The sequence below is a fragment of the Phacochoerus africanus genome, chromosome 15 (genome assembly GCF_016906955.1).
Source record: "Phacochoerus africanus isolate WHEZ1 chromosome 15, ROS_Pafr_v1, whole genome shotgun sequence".
Taxonomy (NCBI): domain Eukaryota; kingdom Metazoa; phylum Chordata; class Mammalia; order Artiodactyla; family Suidae; genus Phacochoerus; species Phacochoerus africanus.
In genome coordinates this window covers 88630125-88646493 of record NC_062558.1, presented here as the reverse complement: position 1 = coordinate 88646493, position 16369 = coordinate 88630125, and the positions used below count along the sequence as shown (strand labels likewise).

Here is a 16369-nt window from a genome sequence, read left to right as displayed (position 1 = left end):
CTCCCAAAGAATGGAAAGCCAGGACCAGGTCACTCCTGCTGCTAGAAAGACCACGCTGTGTCTTTTTTCTGCTTAATCCTGCTATTACTGGCCAAGCTGTACTGATGTCTAAGTGGAAACATTAGGGTAATATGGACGTATCACTTAAGATTTCATTTGGATCTTACTGCACATAATAAGCAGAGTGAACTGATCTCCTATATAAGGGGCACATGTCCTCCAACCCTCATATGACTGGTGCTCTTCAATGGGGAGGTTAAAAATGGAAGTGCTAACTGGTAAACTCTGCCAGCAGCATGGGTCACTCCAGAAGTTTCTGGGGTGGGAACTAGAGAAACTGGTTCTTTTAGATAGGGTGCTTGCCATGCAAAGTTCACAAACATTAATTAATATCAAATTTAAGTGTAAATTTTGTTTAAACACTTCTATAAGTAGGACCCCAGATTAACAAGACTTGTAAAGTTCATTTGATAGACTTCATATCTCCATTAATATCTCTGGGTGGAGAATCTGAATGGTCCCCAGGTAGACTCTGTTACCCAAGGCCAATGTTAGAACACCCTTCACTTGTGGTATCCAGACAAAGACGATGAGTGAACACAGAGAGGGTACCATACTTTCACAAACCCAAAGGAAAAACCATACACAAAAATATTCAAAAATGTCACTGGGGAGTTCCCGTTGTGGCACAGCGTAAATGAGTCCAACTAGTATCCATGAGGATGGGGGTTCGATCCCTGGCCTTGCTCAGTGGGTCAGGGATCCGGCGTGGCCGTGAGCTCTGGTGCAGTTCACAGACGCAGCTCGGATCCTGAGTTGCTGTGGCTGCGGCATAGACTGGCAGCTGCGGCTCTGATTCAAACCCTAGCCTGGGAACTTCCATATGCCATGGGTGTGCACTGCCCCACACCAAAGCAAAAATGTCATTGAAAAATAAGAAAGGGTACTATAAGCAGATCAGGAAATTTCAGTAATTCCTGGAAAATAGGAAGTAGAAGGGAGCAAGTAAAAAGTGAGATAGCAATAGGAAATCATAACCCCAAATATTCAAGAGACGGGAGTGATTTCAGGGAGCCTCAAACTCAAACTCAGCCTCTAACACACTGGGGGGATCCATGGAGGAGGGGCAGAGAGGCAGCGGGCAGTCCCAGGGGCTCCTTGCTTGAGCTAAGCAGCAGCAGCAGTGGCCTCTGTCTCCAGCTGGAGCAGTGCCAGTTAATCCTGAGCTGCTACAGGGCAGCTACTGACTCTTGGAGGCAAGAACCTCCCACACCTAGAAGACACCTATTATCTTACTGCAATCAAGACCACCGGGAGTGAATCCAGAGATGTGTCTCCACAAACCACATGTAAAAATAACTCCTTGTTTCAGAAACACCGTTAAGAGAATATATGGTCTATAAACAATTTTTCTCAAAACTCCTCTCCCACTCTGAAGCTCTTCTAGTCTCCCATGACGTTTACTCCCAAAACATCACAAACTCCTCTTCCAGCTCTAGCATGAGCACCATTTCTCTATCCTCCTCCATGGAGAAAGCTCCCCCAAACCTGGCCTGGTAATGACAAAACTCTTCTGGGGTGGGGAGAAGTAAGCAAGCAGAGTGGGGAAAGCCTGAATCCTCTGGAGTATGAGGATTACTTTTTGCTTCTGCTTTAGCAGATAGTCGCATCACTCCCTAATACAGGAAGCTGAGGAACATAGAACTAGGGTGAGCAGTGGTTCACAAATACAAGGGAGTTCCTGCTGTGGCTTAGCGAAAATGAACCCGACTAGTACCCATGAGGATGCATGCTCAATCCCTGGCCCCGCTCAATGGGTTAAGGATCTAGTGTTGCTATCAGCTGTGGTGCAGGTCACAGATGTGGCTTGGATCTAGTGTTGCTGTGGCTGTGGTGTAGGCTGGCAGCTGCAGTTCCAATTCAACCCCTGGCCTGGGAACTTCCATATGCCGGGTGTGGCTCTAAAACAACAAAAAAACAAAGCTGAGCAGCTACCCCAAACTGCCAAATATTCGTGGAAAACTAGTGTTATGGACGAGAGCTTCCGAAACTCAGCAAACTGAGTATTTTAGAATATATAAATCTCTAGAAACAATACAAGAAACTAGAAATTTAAATTATTTGCTACCCAGATACTGGTTTCTAGATACTGTCCTTCCTAAAAGGAACCAAAGTGCCTGGAGAAATGGCTGAGTCAATAGCGGGGCCAAGCAAAGTACTGGATGTGCTGGGAACATCTTACTGTGCCCCAGAGTAAGAACTGCTCAAAAATGATGGGAAATAGATCTTCAGTTTGTACTGGTTATACTTTTCCAAACAATGGAAATAGCCAAAATATTCAACAGGGAGTTATAAAAATAAATTGTTCCATGTACAGTGGAATGCTATATAGTCAATTTTTTAAAAATTATGTTTTCAATGGCTATATAATAATATACTATGATCTTAATATTATAAAAAATATGTAGCAGCAAAGAAGATCAAAAATATTCAAATGTAAATAGTGGTAATATCTGGCTATAGGATTTTGAATAATTTCATTTACTTCTTTATTCCTATGTTTTCCTAAACTTCTGTAATGAGTACATACTTTAATTTTTTTTTGGCTGCACCCATGGCATGTGGGAGGAAGTTCCCAGGTCAGGGATCAAATGTGTGCCACAGCAGCGACCCAAGCTGCTACAGTGACAATTCTGGGTCCTTAATCCATTGCACCACAAGAGAACTCCTGAGTACATATTTTTAGAATCACAATTTTTTTTTTTTTAATGGCCACACTTGTGGCATATGAAGGTTCCTGGGCTAGGGGTCGAATTGGAGCTGTAGCTGCTGGCCTACACCACAGCCACAGCAATGCAGGATCTGAGCCGCAGCTGTGACCTACACCACAGCTCATGGCAATGCTGGATCCTTAATCCACTGATCGAAACCAGGGTTGGAACTGCCTCATGGATGCTAGTCAGATTCGGTTCTGCTGAGTCACAATGGCAACTTCCCCCCCCTTCCCCGCCTTTTTGTTTTTAAAGGAAAACAACTCTTTGCTATGATGGATTTATAACTTCTCTATCTACACAAAGGAAAGAGTATGTGGTCACTTACCCGTCCTGTGTCCCATACTGGCTTTCTGGTAACTGAAATACATATCTCAGGGACATTTGTATATACCCTAACATAACAGTTACAAAATTTCACCAGACCCATGACTTTTGATACACAATATAGTCCAAGTAGAGTATCACAAAACACATCACTAAAGTATACTAAAATAAGGTTATTTACTTAAAAATGATACATTGGATGTAATCTATATATAGAACAAAGCAATTAATGATAAACTTAATAAGGCACCTTTTAAACCAGATGCTGTACAAAATACATTTAGTGTGTTACATATATCAAAGATGAATCTATATTTTTGGTGTTTTACAATTGCATAATAAAATTGCCTGTTTTTAACCCTTCTTTCAATGTCTATGTACAATTTTCCTAATTAAGCAATGATACTTTTATTTTATACAATATATTCTACACTTCAGTTTTTAGATGGCTAAGGACAACAGTCACTAAAAGGGCTTAAATAATTCCGTTGAAAGCACAGTATAGAGCACAAGCTAAAATTACAATAATATATTTAATCCTTTGCAAAAGCAGTATTCACATACTTTCCTTATGGGATGATCATTACATGTGGCTTCATGTGATGCTGCCCTAGATTTAATCTGGTTTTTATGAACATGTCAGCTCTCTGAAGTTTTCACTGTGACTTTCATAACAGCACTAAGGCAAGAAGATGAACTGCTATACTGCTATTTTAACGTCTGATCCAAGCAAGTGATAAATATTACCACTTTTAAACAGTACAAGAGCGGCAACAATCTTTTTTAAAAAATCAATTCATACTCCTGTTGCTGAAATTATTTTAGATATTTAGAAATATTTCAAAACAACATGTATGCAAAGAAACATAGGAGTTTAACTTGTAAAATCTTGCCCGGAATAATTTATTCAATAACGAATTTGATCTTGGGCCAACTTAAGAGATGCGTGTTTCTTTAAACACTGTATTGCATTTTGTTCTAAACAGATGCAATACATCTGGGAAAAAAGGTACTGAACATTTTTTTAGAGTGAATAAAATAAAAATCTGGCATATTCTAGGAAACCATAATTTCCAAAAACTATAGGTCACTTTCTAAGCTTAAAAGCACTTCTGGAATTGGAAAGGCAATACAAAATGTCAATTGAATTATCTTTTGTGAAAACATTTCCAGAGAAACTAGATTCAAATTTTATACTTCATCAATAAGAAAAGTACAGGGAAGACAGAGTAGACACACTGAGGTCAATCTGAGTATGCCCTTAATTCTAGAGATATTTACCAGTATAAAGAGAATTCACAAGAAGAATTTTCTTTGAAAGAGGATTAACTTTTGTTATATTCAGGTAGCTCAGGTTTTTTGTTTGTCTTCATGTTTTAGTTATTCAAAGAAATGACAGACAGAAGCCACACATTTTTAAGAGGCTAAGTTGTAAGTAGGACCAAATAAAGGCTTCTAGAGTTTTACAAATTATTATCTATGGTACTATGTAATACTTCCTCTTACCCTTTAAATATTTCACTTACTGGATGAACTTAGAAATTTAAGAATAAAAGGAGAGAAAAAATAGGTTTCATGAAACTTTTAAAAGAGACTTTTGGATTTCAAAAATGCACATCATTTGCTTTTTAAAGAACATGTCATATCAGAAAATATTTTTATTAAACAATTTCTAAGGTTAGTTCTTGATATCACTTTTAATAGATTTTTAATTTAAAAATCATTATAATGGTTGTGTACTTATATATTATCTGTAACTTTTAAATTCCACTGTTTTAACATTTCTAAGAATAGAGTTTGCCTTTCCTTAACATTCTTCTTCTTTTTTCTATGGCCGCTCCCACAGCATATGGAAGTTCCCAGGCTAGGGGTCAAATCAGAGCTACAGTTGCCAGCCTACACCACAGCCACAGCAACATGGGATCCAAGCTGTGTCTGTGACCTACACCAAAGCTTTCGGCAATGCCAGAGCCTTAACTCATTAAACAAGGCCAGGGATCCAACTTGCTTCCTCATGGATACTAGTTGGCTTGGTTACTGCTGAGCCACAACAGGAACTCCCCTTACATTCTTATTTATTATTAAGATGACAAATTATCTTCAAGGTAGATTACCAAGTAAAAAATAAATCAAGGTTAACCCTAGATTGAGTAGATCAGAGCTCATAAGTATTCTTAAATCATATGGCAATTTAGATTCAAATATCTGTATTTCTCAGTGTAGAGATGGGAAAAACATTTTCAAAGAGCAAGTAATTGAGTACCATCAATATATAAATTTACTTATCTTGATAAACACTTCAGACGTTAATTATGCTAGATGAAAATTACTATACTTGGTCAAAACTGTTAAAAAGTTTCAAATTTGAGAAATTTGATGTATAGATAAAATTTCTTTCTTAAAATGTCAAATTTTTGATAATGGATGGATATATTTCTGATTCCTCCCCTTTAAAGTTTTTTTAAAGTATGTTGTGATATAATCACATTTATTTTATGTTATATTCAAAGAAAACTGTCTCACTTTATGCACCCATGAGTTGTTGGTTCAGATAAGACATTAATATTCAAAAAGCATTACAGAAAAATATTATGTTTAAGTAGATCACAATTACTCCTTGGGAAAACAAGGCATCCATAAAATATGTAGCACTTTTATTGAATAACAGGTATATGGTATAGTTAATACGTATTGACTAGATACTGAACTTTTTTTTGCCTAACTCTTGTCTTTACAAACGTAAGGAACAGAAATCATAAAACCAAAAATCTCAAGTGACTTAAATGTCTAAAACAGTTGATAAATTTGTATTAACTCTGAAACAGAAATTTCTAATTGGAGGATCCCATTATAAAGGAATATTGAGATGATGGTATCTTCATGAAAGTATGCCTAGACCTGAAGTTAAACAAAGTCCTGGCATTGATATACTACTTTGAATTATTTCTGAAAATTTTTAGGTAGTTCTACTTTATGACATTTTTTTTCTGATGATCTTTTAATTTTTTTTCCCTTAAGGATGGGATATGAGGTACACATGAGCTGGTTTCTATGGTATGGATGTATGTACATATATAAAATATGGTTGTAAAGGAGCAGGTAATTTGCAAATAAAGCATATTATACACAAAATATAAATAACTTCCCTTTTAAAAGTTACTGAGAATAAAGAATACAGAACATGGTTATAGGCACTTACATTGCTATCAAATGCAGTAATTAGTATTCACTTCAAAAAGAAGTGCATTCCTTAAAAGGTTCATGACATTGGAAGTTCCAACTTTGGATAGGATGCTTTCATGACAAAAATAATAATTACAAAAAAAAGTTTGTGGAGGAAGGAAAACAGTCCAAATTTAGGTATACTTTAAACTTTTTTTGGCCTTTGTTATCAACTTTAATGTTAAAAAATATAGTTGGTAGAGAAACTAGCTCACTTGCAAGGTAAATGGCTTTTCTATAATTGGCGAATCTTGGTCAGATAATGCATTTTTAAAGCACAAAACCAAAAGCCACCAAATACCTTCCTGTGCATTCATAAATTATTTTCTTCTAATTTAAATGGCAGCAGAAGAATTCTGGTATGCATGCATGTACACACACACACACACACACACACACACACACACCCACTATCAAGGCATGACAAACTACCATAAACTAAGCAGTATCCCAAACAGATCATAATCCATAGGCTGTTTACAAAGGTAGAATACAAATAGATTAAATTTTCTCAGGTAGAAGGCAAAAATGTCTATTTCTCCATCTCTGCTGAATTCATTTATCTTCTTAAGGCTTTCACAGAAAGCACCATTTTATGAATAGGTAATTCAGTACCCAGAGTTTGACTGGAGACTTAATCAGAATTGAAGTCTTGATGCAGTTCATAAAAACCCAATAAAAAAAAAAGGCATCAAAAACCACATTTAAAATAAAGTTGTCCATATATAAAGAATGAAGTGTTTAGAAGTTCCCAGCTTGTATTCTACAGAGTACTGAAAGGTTTAATATTAGCAGCCTGTGAAGGTGTAGTGAGGAAAGTCTGAGAACCAAGTTAACATCCTTATTCTACTCTAATTCCACCTGTTCCATGGGTGAAAACAGTTTTTGCAGTCTAGAATTTCTCATGATTATTTATCTGTCAAATCTTTACATCTTGAGATTCAACCATCTTAGCAAGTGTCTTCTTGATTCTCAGAGCTGTAAGTCTGGAGGCTGGATTGTGGGCCCAGCATTCCGACATTAGCTTCAAAACTGCTCGTAGACACTGAAATGTAAAGAGAATGTAGTAAGCAGGTAGATATCTTTGGCAACGCTCAGCAATCACTTCCTCAGGGGACTGAATTCCACTTACTTCATCACTGTTCCATCGATTAGATACAATTGGCCTCAAACGTTTGACACACACAACCTCGCGCATATCTTCATATGATGGATCATTGGGTACCATGTTATAATATGGCAACTGGTACTCTTCTACTATTCCTGTAGTGAGTGAGAACACAGTGGGTAAAAAAAAGTGGCTGGACAAAATACATCGATACATTCAGCACCACTTACTGAACTATGGAACTAAAACTGATTCCTACCTAAAGAAGAAAAAAATTACAGAGTAAAGGATTCACTTGTAACAGTAAATGTATGCTCTCTTTTTATGTCTATTTCCTCTATCCCCACCATAGCTATCCATATTGGACATACCAATATTGCTTTAAAATAAGACAGGCAAACCATTCACTTACGCTAAATTCTCAGTTTAATATTTATGTACACATTTGTTTTTACTAATGAATGAGGTTTTTATATACTTATTTTTTGTTTTGCAGTAGAAAGACAACATGTATACAGAAAAGAGTTAACATAGCAGATGTTAACCTAAAAAGGCCTGCTTACAAAAGTCCTGCTAATGCAATCACAGAGTTGGGGTGTGGTCTTGGGGATCCTTGACATATATACCTAAATTATATAACTGGAGCTGTATTTTCTGAAGGATGAGGATACAAATATAACCAGAAACATGCTACAAAACTCCTACCTCCTGTGATACAACGACGAGCCATTTCCCAAATGATCAGGCCAAAGCTATAGATGTCAGCCATTATGTAGGGCTGGAAATGGTTTTTATTCAGGCTTTCATCCAGCACTTCTGGAGCCATGTAGCGTTTGGTACCCACTCTAGTATTTAAAGGTACATCGACTTCATTTGTATCACTGAAACAGAAGACAGACAACACCCAGGTTGAGGGCCAAGGAAAAAATCGTTTATCTTCTATTTCTGTTGCATTTTGTAAAAGAGTCTGTCTCTCTCTATATATAACTAAATAAAACAAAAAATCTATCTATCTACCTAATATGTTTACATTCCCTTATAGGAAATCCTTGGGTGAAATGTATTTTGAAATTTAGCATCTTTCAGGGCTTTAAAAAAGTAATATACCCTTTTAAATATTTGCTATATATTATGTAACATCCCCAGCAGGATCTGGGGCAGTATTCTTAATCAAAATCATTACTGTGTCCATACTATGTCCACAGTGAAAAACTAAGTACAAATATTCATACTAAGCTGGATAAATAAAGATAGTAAATATCTCACAATAGTTCAGGTCAAGTTTTGTCACCAAACAAGTTTTATGCCTCTCTAAGAAAGAGAATGATATTGAATATTTAAAAAGTGGTAGATAATTATGTCCCAGAACAAGTGAATGTGAAAATTTGAGAAGAATCATTTGCTTTAACCATTCTCATGTGATCCTTTGTAACTTAGGAGCACATTTTTTTCATTATGGGTCCAACCAACTTAGTGTTATTGTGGGTAATGTTTATATAATCATATTGATAATCTAATAATAGATGATATTTATTGTTTTTTTCCATTTTTGGAGTAAATTTTAGAGTTGGAATACATGAATGATTTATTTTCAGGATCCCAGTTCTAGCAGGTTTTGGAAACTACTCTGAAATAGAGGTTAATATAATGTATTTTACATTTTCTTAAATAGCATCTGATGAATATATGAGCATATTAATACTCCAATGATAAAAAAAAAAAAAAACCAACAGGATTAGAGCACCATAATAACAAGGAAAGAAGATTAAAACTTTATAATGTGTGACTTACTATGGACTAGTACTTTTACTTATGGCCTGAAATGAATTGTGAAATGTGAAAGAGCTGCTGTATTCCAGAGTTATAACACTGAAACAATTTCAATGGTTTCCTAAAAATTTGATGTTTTCATTGTTTAAAGATATTGACAATATCAGGTAGTGATGGAGAAATGGCACACTTATACCTTATTTATGGGAGTGTAAACTGATACCTCGTGCTTTTAAAGGGATAACATGCAATATACGATAATTTAATATGTACATGTACTACAGTACATATAATACTTTAATATGTACTATAATTTAATATGTCTAGCTAGCCCCTGCTCTATGAATCCATCATAAACATTTGTACAAGTGCTCAAGGACATTATATACAGATAAAATACAATATTCATTATGGCATTTTTGGCCACACCCACAGCATGTAGAAATTCTCAGCCAGGGATTGACTTTTACCACAGTAATGACCCAGGCTGCTGCAGTGACAGTGCTGGAGCCTTAATCTGCTGCACCACAAGAGAGGTGGTGGAGCAGGTTAAATGCATTTTTTAAATAACAGAGATAAACTGGAGGCAATTTTAATGGGTCATAGATGGAATAAATTATAATACATTTATAAAATGGAAAACTTTACATAATACCGTTAAAAATGAATGAAGTAGATTTATATAACTAAAATAGAAGGATGCCTAAGACTACAAAAAGTAGGAAATCAAGAATTATGTGGTGATGGCCAACAGGCACATGATGCTCAACACTGCTAATTATTAGAGAAATGCAAATCAAAACTACAAAAAGGTATCACCTCACATCAGTAAGAATGACCCTCATCAAAAAAGCTACAAATACTGGAGTTCCCTTTGTGGCTCGGCAGGTCAAGAACCCAGCAGAGTCTCCATGAGGATGAGGGTTTGATCCGTTGTCTCACTCAGTCGGTTAAGGCTCTGGTGTTGCTGCAAGCTGGGGCATAGGTTGCAGCTGTGTCTCAGATCCCATGTTACTGTGGCTGTGGTATAGCCAGCAGCTTCAGCTCCAATTTGACCCCTAGCCTGGGAACTTCCATATACTACAGGTGTGGCTGTAAAAAGAAAATACAGAATTGGAGTTCCCTTGGTGGAAACGAATCTGACTAGCATCTGTGAGGACAGAGGGTCGATCCTCTGTGTTAAGGATCCAGCATTGCCATGAGCTGTGGTGTAGGTTGCAGACATGGCTCAGATCTGGCGTTGCTGTGGCTGTGGCATATGCCAGCAACTGCAGCTCAGATTTGACCCCTAGCCTGGGAACCTCCATATGCCATGGGTGCAGCCCTAAAAAGGCAGAAAAAAAAAAAAAAACTACAAATACTAAATCCTGAAGAGGGTGTGGAGAAAAGGGGACCCTCTGACACTGTTGGTGGGTAGGTAAACTGGTGCAGCCACTATGGAAAAAAATGGGGGTTCCTCCAAAAACTTAAAATGTGACTTACCATATGATCCAGCCATCCTACTACTGGACATAAATCTGGAGAAAACTCTAACGTGAAAAGATACATGCACTCCAATTTTCATAGCAGGACTGTTAACAACAGCCAAGATAAGCAACATAAATGTCCATCAACAGAGGAATGGATAAAGAAGATATGGAACAATGTATACAATTGAATATTACTAAGCCATAAAAAAGTGCCATTTGCAGCAACATGAATGGGCCTAGAGATTATCACTCAGTAAATTAGAAAAAGTAAATCAGACAGAAGACAAATATCATATGATATCACTCACACATAGAATCTAAACGAATGATACAAATAAACTTATCTACAGAATGGAAATCAACTCAAAGACATAAAAAACAAATTTATGGTTTCCAAAAAGGAAAGACTGGGAGGGATAAATTAGTAGGGGTTTGGGATTAACATATACACACTACTATATATATAGCATATATATATTGTATATAAAATACAAATAACCAACAAGGACCTATTATATAGCATAGAGAACTATACTCAATGTTTTGTAACAACTTATTAAGAGAAAAGAATCTGAAAAAATTACATATATATGTATGTATAACTGAAACACTTTGCTGTACACTTGAAACACAACATTGTAATCAACTATCGTTCAATTTAAAAAAAAAGATAAACAACAAGTTGCTACTATACAGCACAGGGAACTACATTCAATATCTTGTAATGACCTATAATGGAAAATAATTTGAAAAAAATGCATACACACAAAAAGAATCACTTTGCTGTACACCAGAAAATAACGCAACACCGTAAACAGCTATACTTCAATTTAAAAAAAATTTAAATGAAAGATAAAAGAAGTATATAAAGTAGGATGCATTTTTTTTTGGGGGGGGGTCTTTTTGCCTTTTCTAGGGCCACTCCCACGGCATATGGAGTTTCCCAGGCTAGGGGTCCAATCGGAGCTGTAGCTGCCACAGCAACGTGAGATCTGAGCCGCGTCTGTGACCTACACCATAGCTCAACCCTTTTCTAGGGCCGCTCCCACGGCATATGGAGGTTCCCAGGCTAGGGGTCCAATCGGAGCTGTAGCTGCCACAGCAACGTGAGATCCGAGCTGCGTCTGTGACCTACACCACAGCTCAACGGCAATGCCAGATCCTTAACCCACTGAGCGAGGCCAAACATCGAACCCGCAACCTCATGGTTCCTAGTCGGATTCGTTAACCACTGAGCCAGATGGGAATTCCAGTAGGATGTAATTTTTGTAAAAACAAAACCAAAAAAAGCTGCTGCAGTGACAAAGCAGATCCTTAATTCACTGCTCCTCAAGAAAACCCCCCAATTATTTATTTATATAAATAGAAGCACATTCTGACCCATGTGAAGTGATACCTCACTGTAGTTTTGATTTACACTTCTCTAATAATTACCAGTGTCGAGCATCTTTTCATGTGCCTGTTGTATGTTTGGAATCGCACTGTCCTGAATACAAACAGTTAAATATCCTTAGGTGATTATTATAACAATTTCAAAACACCAGGCGAAGACCCACTCACCTGTTGAATTTAACAGCAAGGCCCAGGTCAGCAATACAACAACTTCCGTTTTTCTTAATGAGGATGTTTTTGCTCTTTAAGTCTCGATGAGCAATTGCAGGCTTTCCTTGAGTGCCATAAATTTCTGTGTGGAGATGGCACAGACCACAAGCAGCGGAGTAAGCCAACTTAAGCAGGGCTCTGGTATCTAGCGTAGCACATTTCAGGAAATCATAGAGAGATCCGTTTTCATGGTAATCAGTAATCAAATAGAGCTGGGTCCAGGAACCTGTACCTTTAATATCTGCAGCTATAAAACCTGTTCAATTAATGAGTTAAAAGGTTAGTTTTCAGAAGTGGGTAGGGAGAATAATGAATGTTCATTCAGGATATTGAGAATAACTTAGATAACACATACAGATAATAAAAATTTGACAAAATGTCTTGAATTTGTTATCAAAATTTTTATTTCTGCCATTTACACATTTTTGTAAACTACAGAAGTTACTTTTTTAATTTATTTAAAATAATCTTAAAGATAATCATAAAAATGGTAATAATATGACTTAAGAAAAAGATCACATATCGTGTAATAACAGGGGGAATGTTACTAATTGATATGCTTCTCTAAAGCATGAAGAACTATAAAGAATGTGGAAAATTGGAGTTCCCGTCTTGGTGCAGTGAAAACAAATCAGACTAGGAACCATGAGGTTTTGGGTTCGATCCCTGGCCTTGCTTAGTGGGTTAAGGATCCAGTGCTGCTGTGAGCTGTGGTGTAGGTCACAGATGTGGCTCAGATCTGGCGTTGCTGTGGCTCTGGTGTAAGCCAGCAGCAGTAGCTCCGATTCGACCCCTAGTCTGGGAACCTCATATGCCAAGGGTGCGGCCCTAAAAATACAAAAGACAATTAATTAATTAATTTAAAAAATAAAATATATGTTCAACTAAGAGTTCACTCCTACGCCAACTCCCACCTGCCCATCAATGCTTCATCAACGCCTTTTCAGCCTGGCTCACTGACAAGCAGGTTCATAATACTGGCCTCCTTTCCCTCTCTTTTCTCTTCTCTCTCCCTTCAGAAAAACGCCAGTGAGTGCTGGGTTGAATAATGTTCCCTCCCAATTCATGTCCTATAAATGTGACCTTATTTGGACAGAGGGTCTTTGTAGATATAATCGAGTTCAGAAGAGTGGGCCCCACCAGGGTGGAATCTTTAGAAGAAGAGGGAAATCCGGACACAGACACACAGGAAAGAAAGCCATGTGACAACAAAGACAGGAATGCTGTCTCCAAGCCAAGGAATGCCAAAGGTAGCTGGCAATCACCAGAAGCTAAGAAGAGGCAAGGAAGGGTCCTCCTCTAGAGCCTTCAGAGAGCATGGTCCTGCCTACACTTCTGGCCTCCAAACTCTGAGGGAATTAAGTTTTCAAAAAGCAATTACTTACTTATGTCTCTGTGACATAAGTTTTTTTATATATATATAAGTATCTTTAAATTAAGGTATGTACACTGTTTTTTTGGACATAATGCTAATGTACACTTAAAAGACTACAGTATGGTGTAAACAAAAATTCATATGCAGTAGGAAACCAAAATATGTGTGTCACTCACTCTGCTGTGATGTTTGCTTTATTGCAGTGATCTGGAAACCCAACGCTGAAATGTTTCCAAAATATGTCTGTAAAGTGGTTGGTTGCCATTCAGGGCTGGGTTGTATTTAAACGGGGTTTCCTTTAGCCAAATGCACATAACTGAATTCACATATGTTTTCAAAGCCCAGGTGGCAGGCTTCCATCAGCATCCCACTAACCTTGTCAGAACATGGAATTGACTAAAATCAAATGTGTACTCACCAAGTATGTTTTCATGGCGCATTAGCACAGTTTGATAGATTTCTGTTTCCCGAAACCAGCTAGCTTCTTCAGTGGTAAAAAACACTTTGACTGCCACTTTCTCACCACGCCATTTACCCATCCACACCTCTCCATATCGGCCTTTACCAACTTGCCGAACCATCTGTATCTGTTTGGCAATAGTTCGCTGAACCTTTGTAGAAAATAGTAAAATGAAAAGAACATATTAAGACTGAGAAAGTGGTCTAATAGGCCATTCCCATCAAAAAGGGTGGTACATATACCCAAGCAATTCTAATATTAGCGCTTATATAGCAGGCCTCTGTATCTGTGGGTTCCATATCCTGGGATATGGAGACTGTAAGGGGACCTGAGCATCTGCAGATTTTCATATCTGCAGGGGCTCTTGGAGCCAGTTCCCTGAGGCAGATCCTGAGGAAGAAATGTACTATATTTAAAAGAAAATGAAACAATGTACAATGTATTTTAAAATCACAAAATAATAGGTTAGTCTAAGTTGCAAACTCTTTGCAAAAATAGTCAATATAGGTGTTCCTCTGGTGCAGCAGGTTAAGGATCTGGTGGTGTCACTGTAGCAGCTCAGGTCAGTGTAGAGGGTTCAGGTTTGATCCCTGGTCTGGGAACTCTCAAATGCCAAGGCTGTGACCAAAAATAATAATTCCCCTGCCAGTACACACATCCCTTGGGCAGTCTCTCTAACAAGCTCTGGACTTAGCGACATGACTTGCTTTGGGCAATAGGACAACAGCAAACATAATGCAAGTAAAGACTTGAAAACTTGGGGCTTGTCCCTTCTTGCTGTTCTAGGGAACCCTGTGACCAAAAACGAGTGGTACCATAACCAACCATTGGCCATGTACATAAATTATACCATCTGGCTCTAGCTGAGCAAATACAGAAAAAGAATTGCCCAGAAGAGCCACAGAATTATGAAAATAATAAATGTTGCTTCCAGTCACTAAAATTTGGGGTAGTTTATTATGCAGCAAAATTTAAATGATAGTTTAAAATATTCAACTCAGTCTGTTAAGAACCTACACTATCTGGCCCCTGGCTTAACTCTCCAGGCTGATTATTCACTATAAATCCCCCATCCTCATCCCTCTTATTTATCATGTTCCAATTTTTAGAATTCACTCAAGTTCACTCCTGTCTCAGTCTTTTCGCATGCACAGTTCCCTTTATTTGAGTGTTGTTTCTCTCTGTTAAATACCTTCACAGCACACACACCCTTCTCACCTGCACTTATCACTGTTATAATTTTATTATTTATATACATATTTGCTTGAATTCCACCCCCACTATTCATCAAATACAGATATTTACTTTGGACAAGTGAAGTACAAGTGATTTCATGAATATCTATTGAGTGAAAAGATGCACATAAATTGCTATCTTTCATTCTTGGAAGGATTAGCAACCATTTTAAATTAAAAAAAGAAAATTAAGGCCCAGGCTGGAAATGTAATTAAAATGGGCTAGATTTTATTGAGTATCTAAACTGACTTGCATTATGCATATGTATCACTTATTAAAAATCATTTTGCTATTTTTTAAGAAAGATTACTGAGGTTTTCCTACATATAATAAAATTTACTCTTTTTGATAAGGATGTTTTGACAAATGTATAGTTATGTAACCACCAACACCACAATTAAGATAAAGAACATTCCATATCTCCCAAAAAAGGTCCTTTATCTCTTTAAAGTCAATCCCCTCCCCACCCACCTTCAGCTCCTCTTATCACTGATCTCTTTTCTGTCCCTACAGTTTTGAACACAACATAAATGGAAACATACAATATGGAACCTCTGGGTCTGGCTTCTTCCATTCAGCATAATATGCTTTGAAATTTATCTGTGTTGCTGTTGCATGTATCACTAATTTGTTCCTTTTTACTGACAAGCAGTATTCTACTCTATAAATGTACCACAATTTTTTATCCATTTACCAACTGAAAGACTTTGGAGTTGTTTACAATGTATGTCTATTATGAATAAGGCTGTTATGAACATTTATATTCAGGTCTTTGTATGGACATATTTGCGTATCTCTTCTGTAAATCACAAGATTGCTTCATTGTATAAAAAGTGTATGCTTGATTTTTTTAATTGTCAAATCTGTTTCCCAAACAGGCTGTATTTTGCATTTCACTCAGCAAAGTAGGAGGTTTCCAACTGATCCCTATTGCTATCTGCACTTAATATTCTCAGTTTTAGCCACTAAAAATGTGTAGTGATATCTCATTGTGTTTAATTTGCACTTCCCTGGTGTTGCTGAGTATCT

General features: G+C 37.2%; 1 protein-coding gene across 3 annotated transcripts in view; it reads right to left on the bottom strand.

Moving 5' to 3' along the window:
* Window positions 1-5731: 5731 nt before the first annotated feature.
* The window catches only part of BMPR1A (bone morphogenetic protein receptor type 1A), a 143784-nt gene continuing 133146 nt past the window's right edge, over window positions 5732-16369 (bottom strand). For all 3 annotated transcript variants that reach the window (XM_047760162.1, XM_047760164.1, XM_047760163.1), the window contains exons 9-13: window positions 14063-14255; window positions 12228-12525; window positions 8134-8309; window positions 7453-7583; window positions 5732-7365 (exon numbers count right to left, since the gene is read on the bottom strand). In XM_047760162.1, the coding sequence (XP_047616118.1) occupies window positions 7240-7365; window positions 7453-7583; window positions 8134-8309; window positions 12228-12525; window positions 14063-14255 (924 nt within the window). In that variant the 3' untranslated portion in view covers window positions 5732-7239. The remainder of the gene's footprint in view (window positions 7366-7452; window positions 7584-8133; window positions 8310-12227; window positions 12526-14062; window positions 14256-16369) is intronic.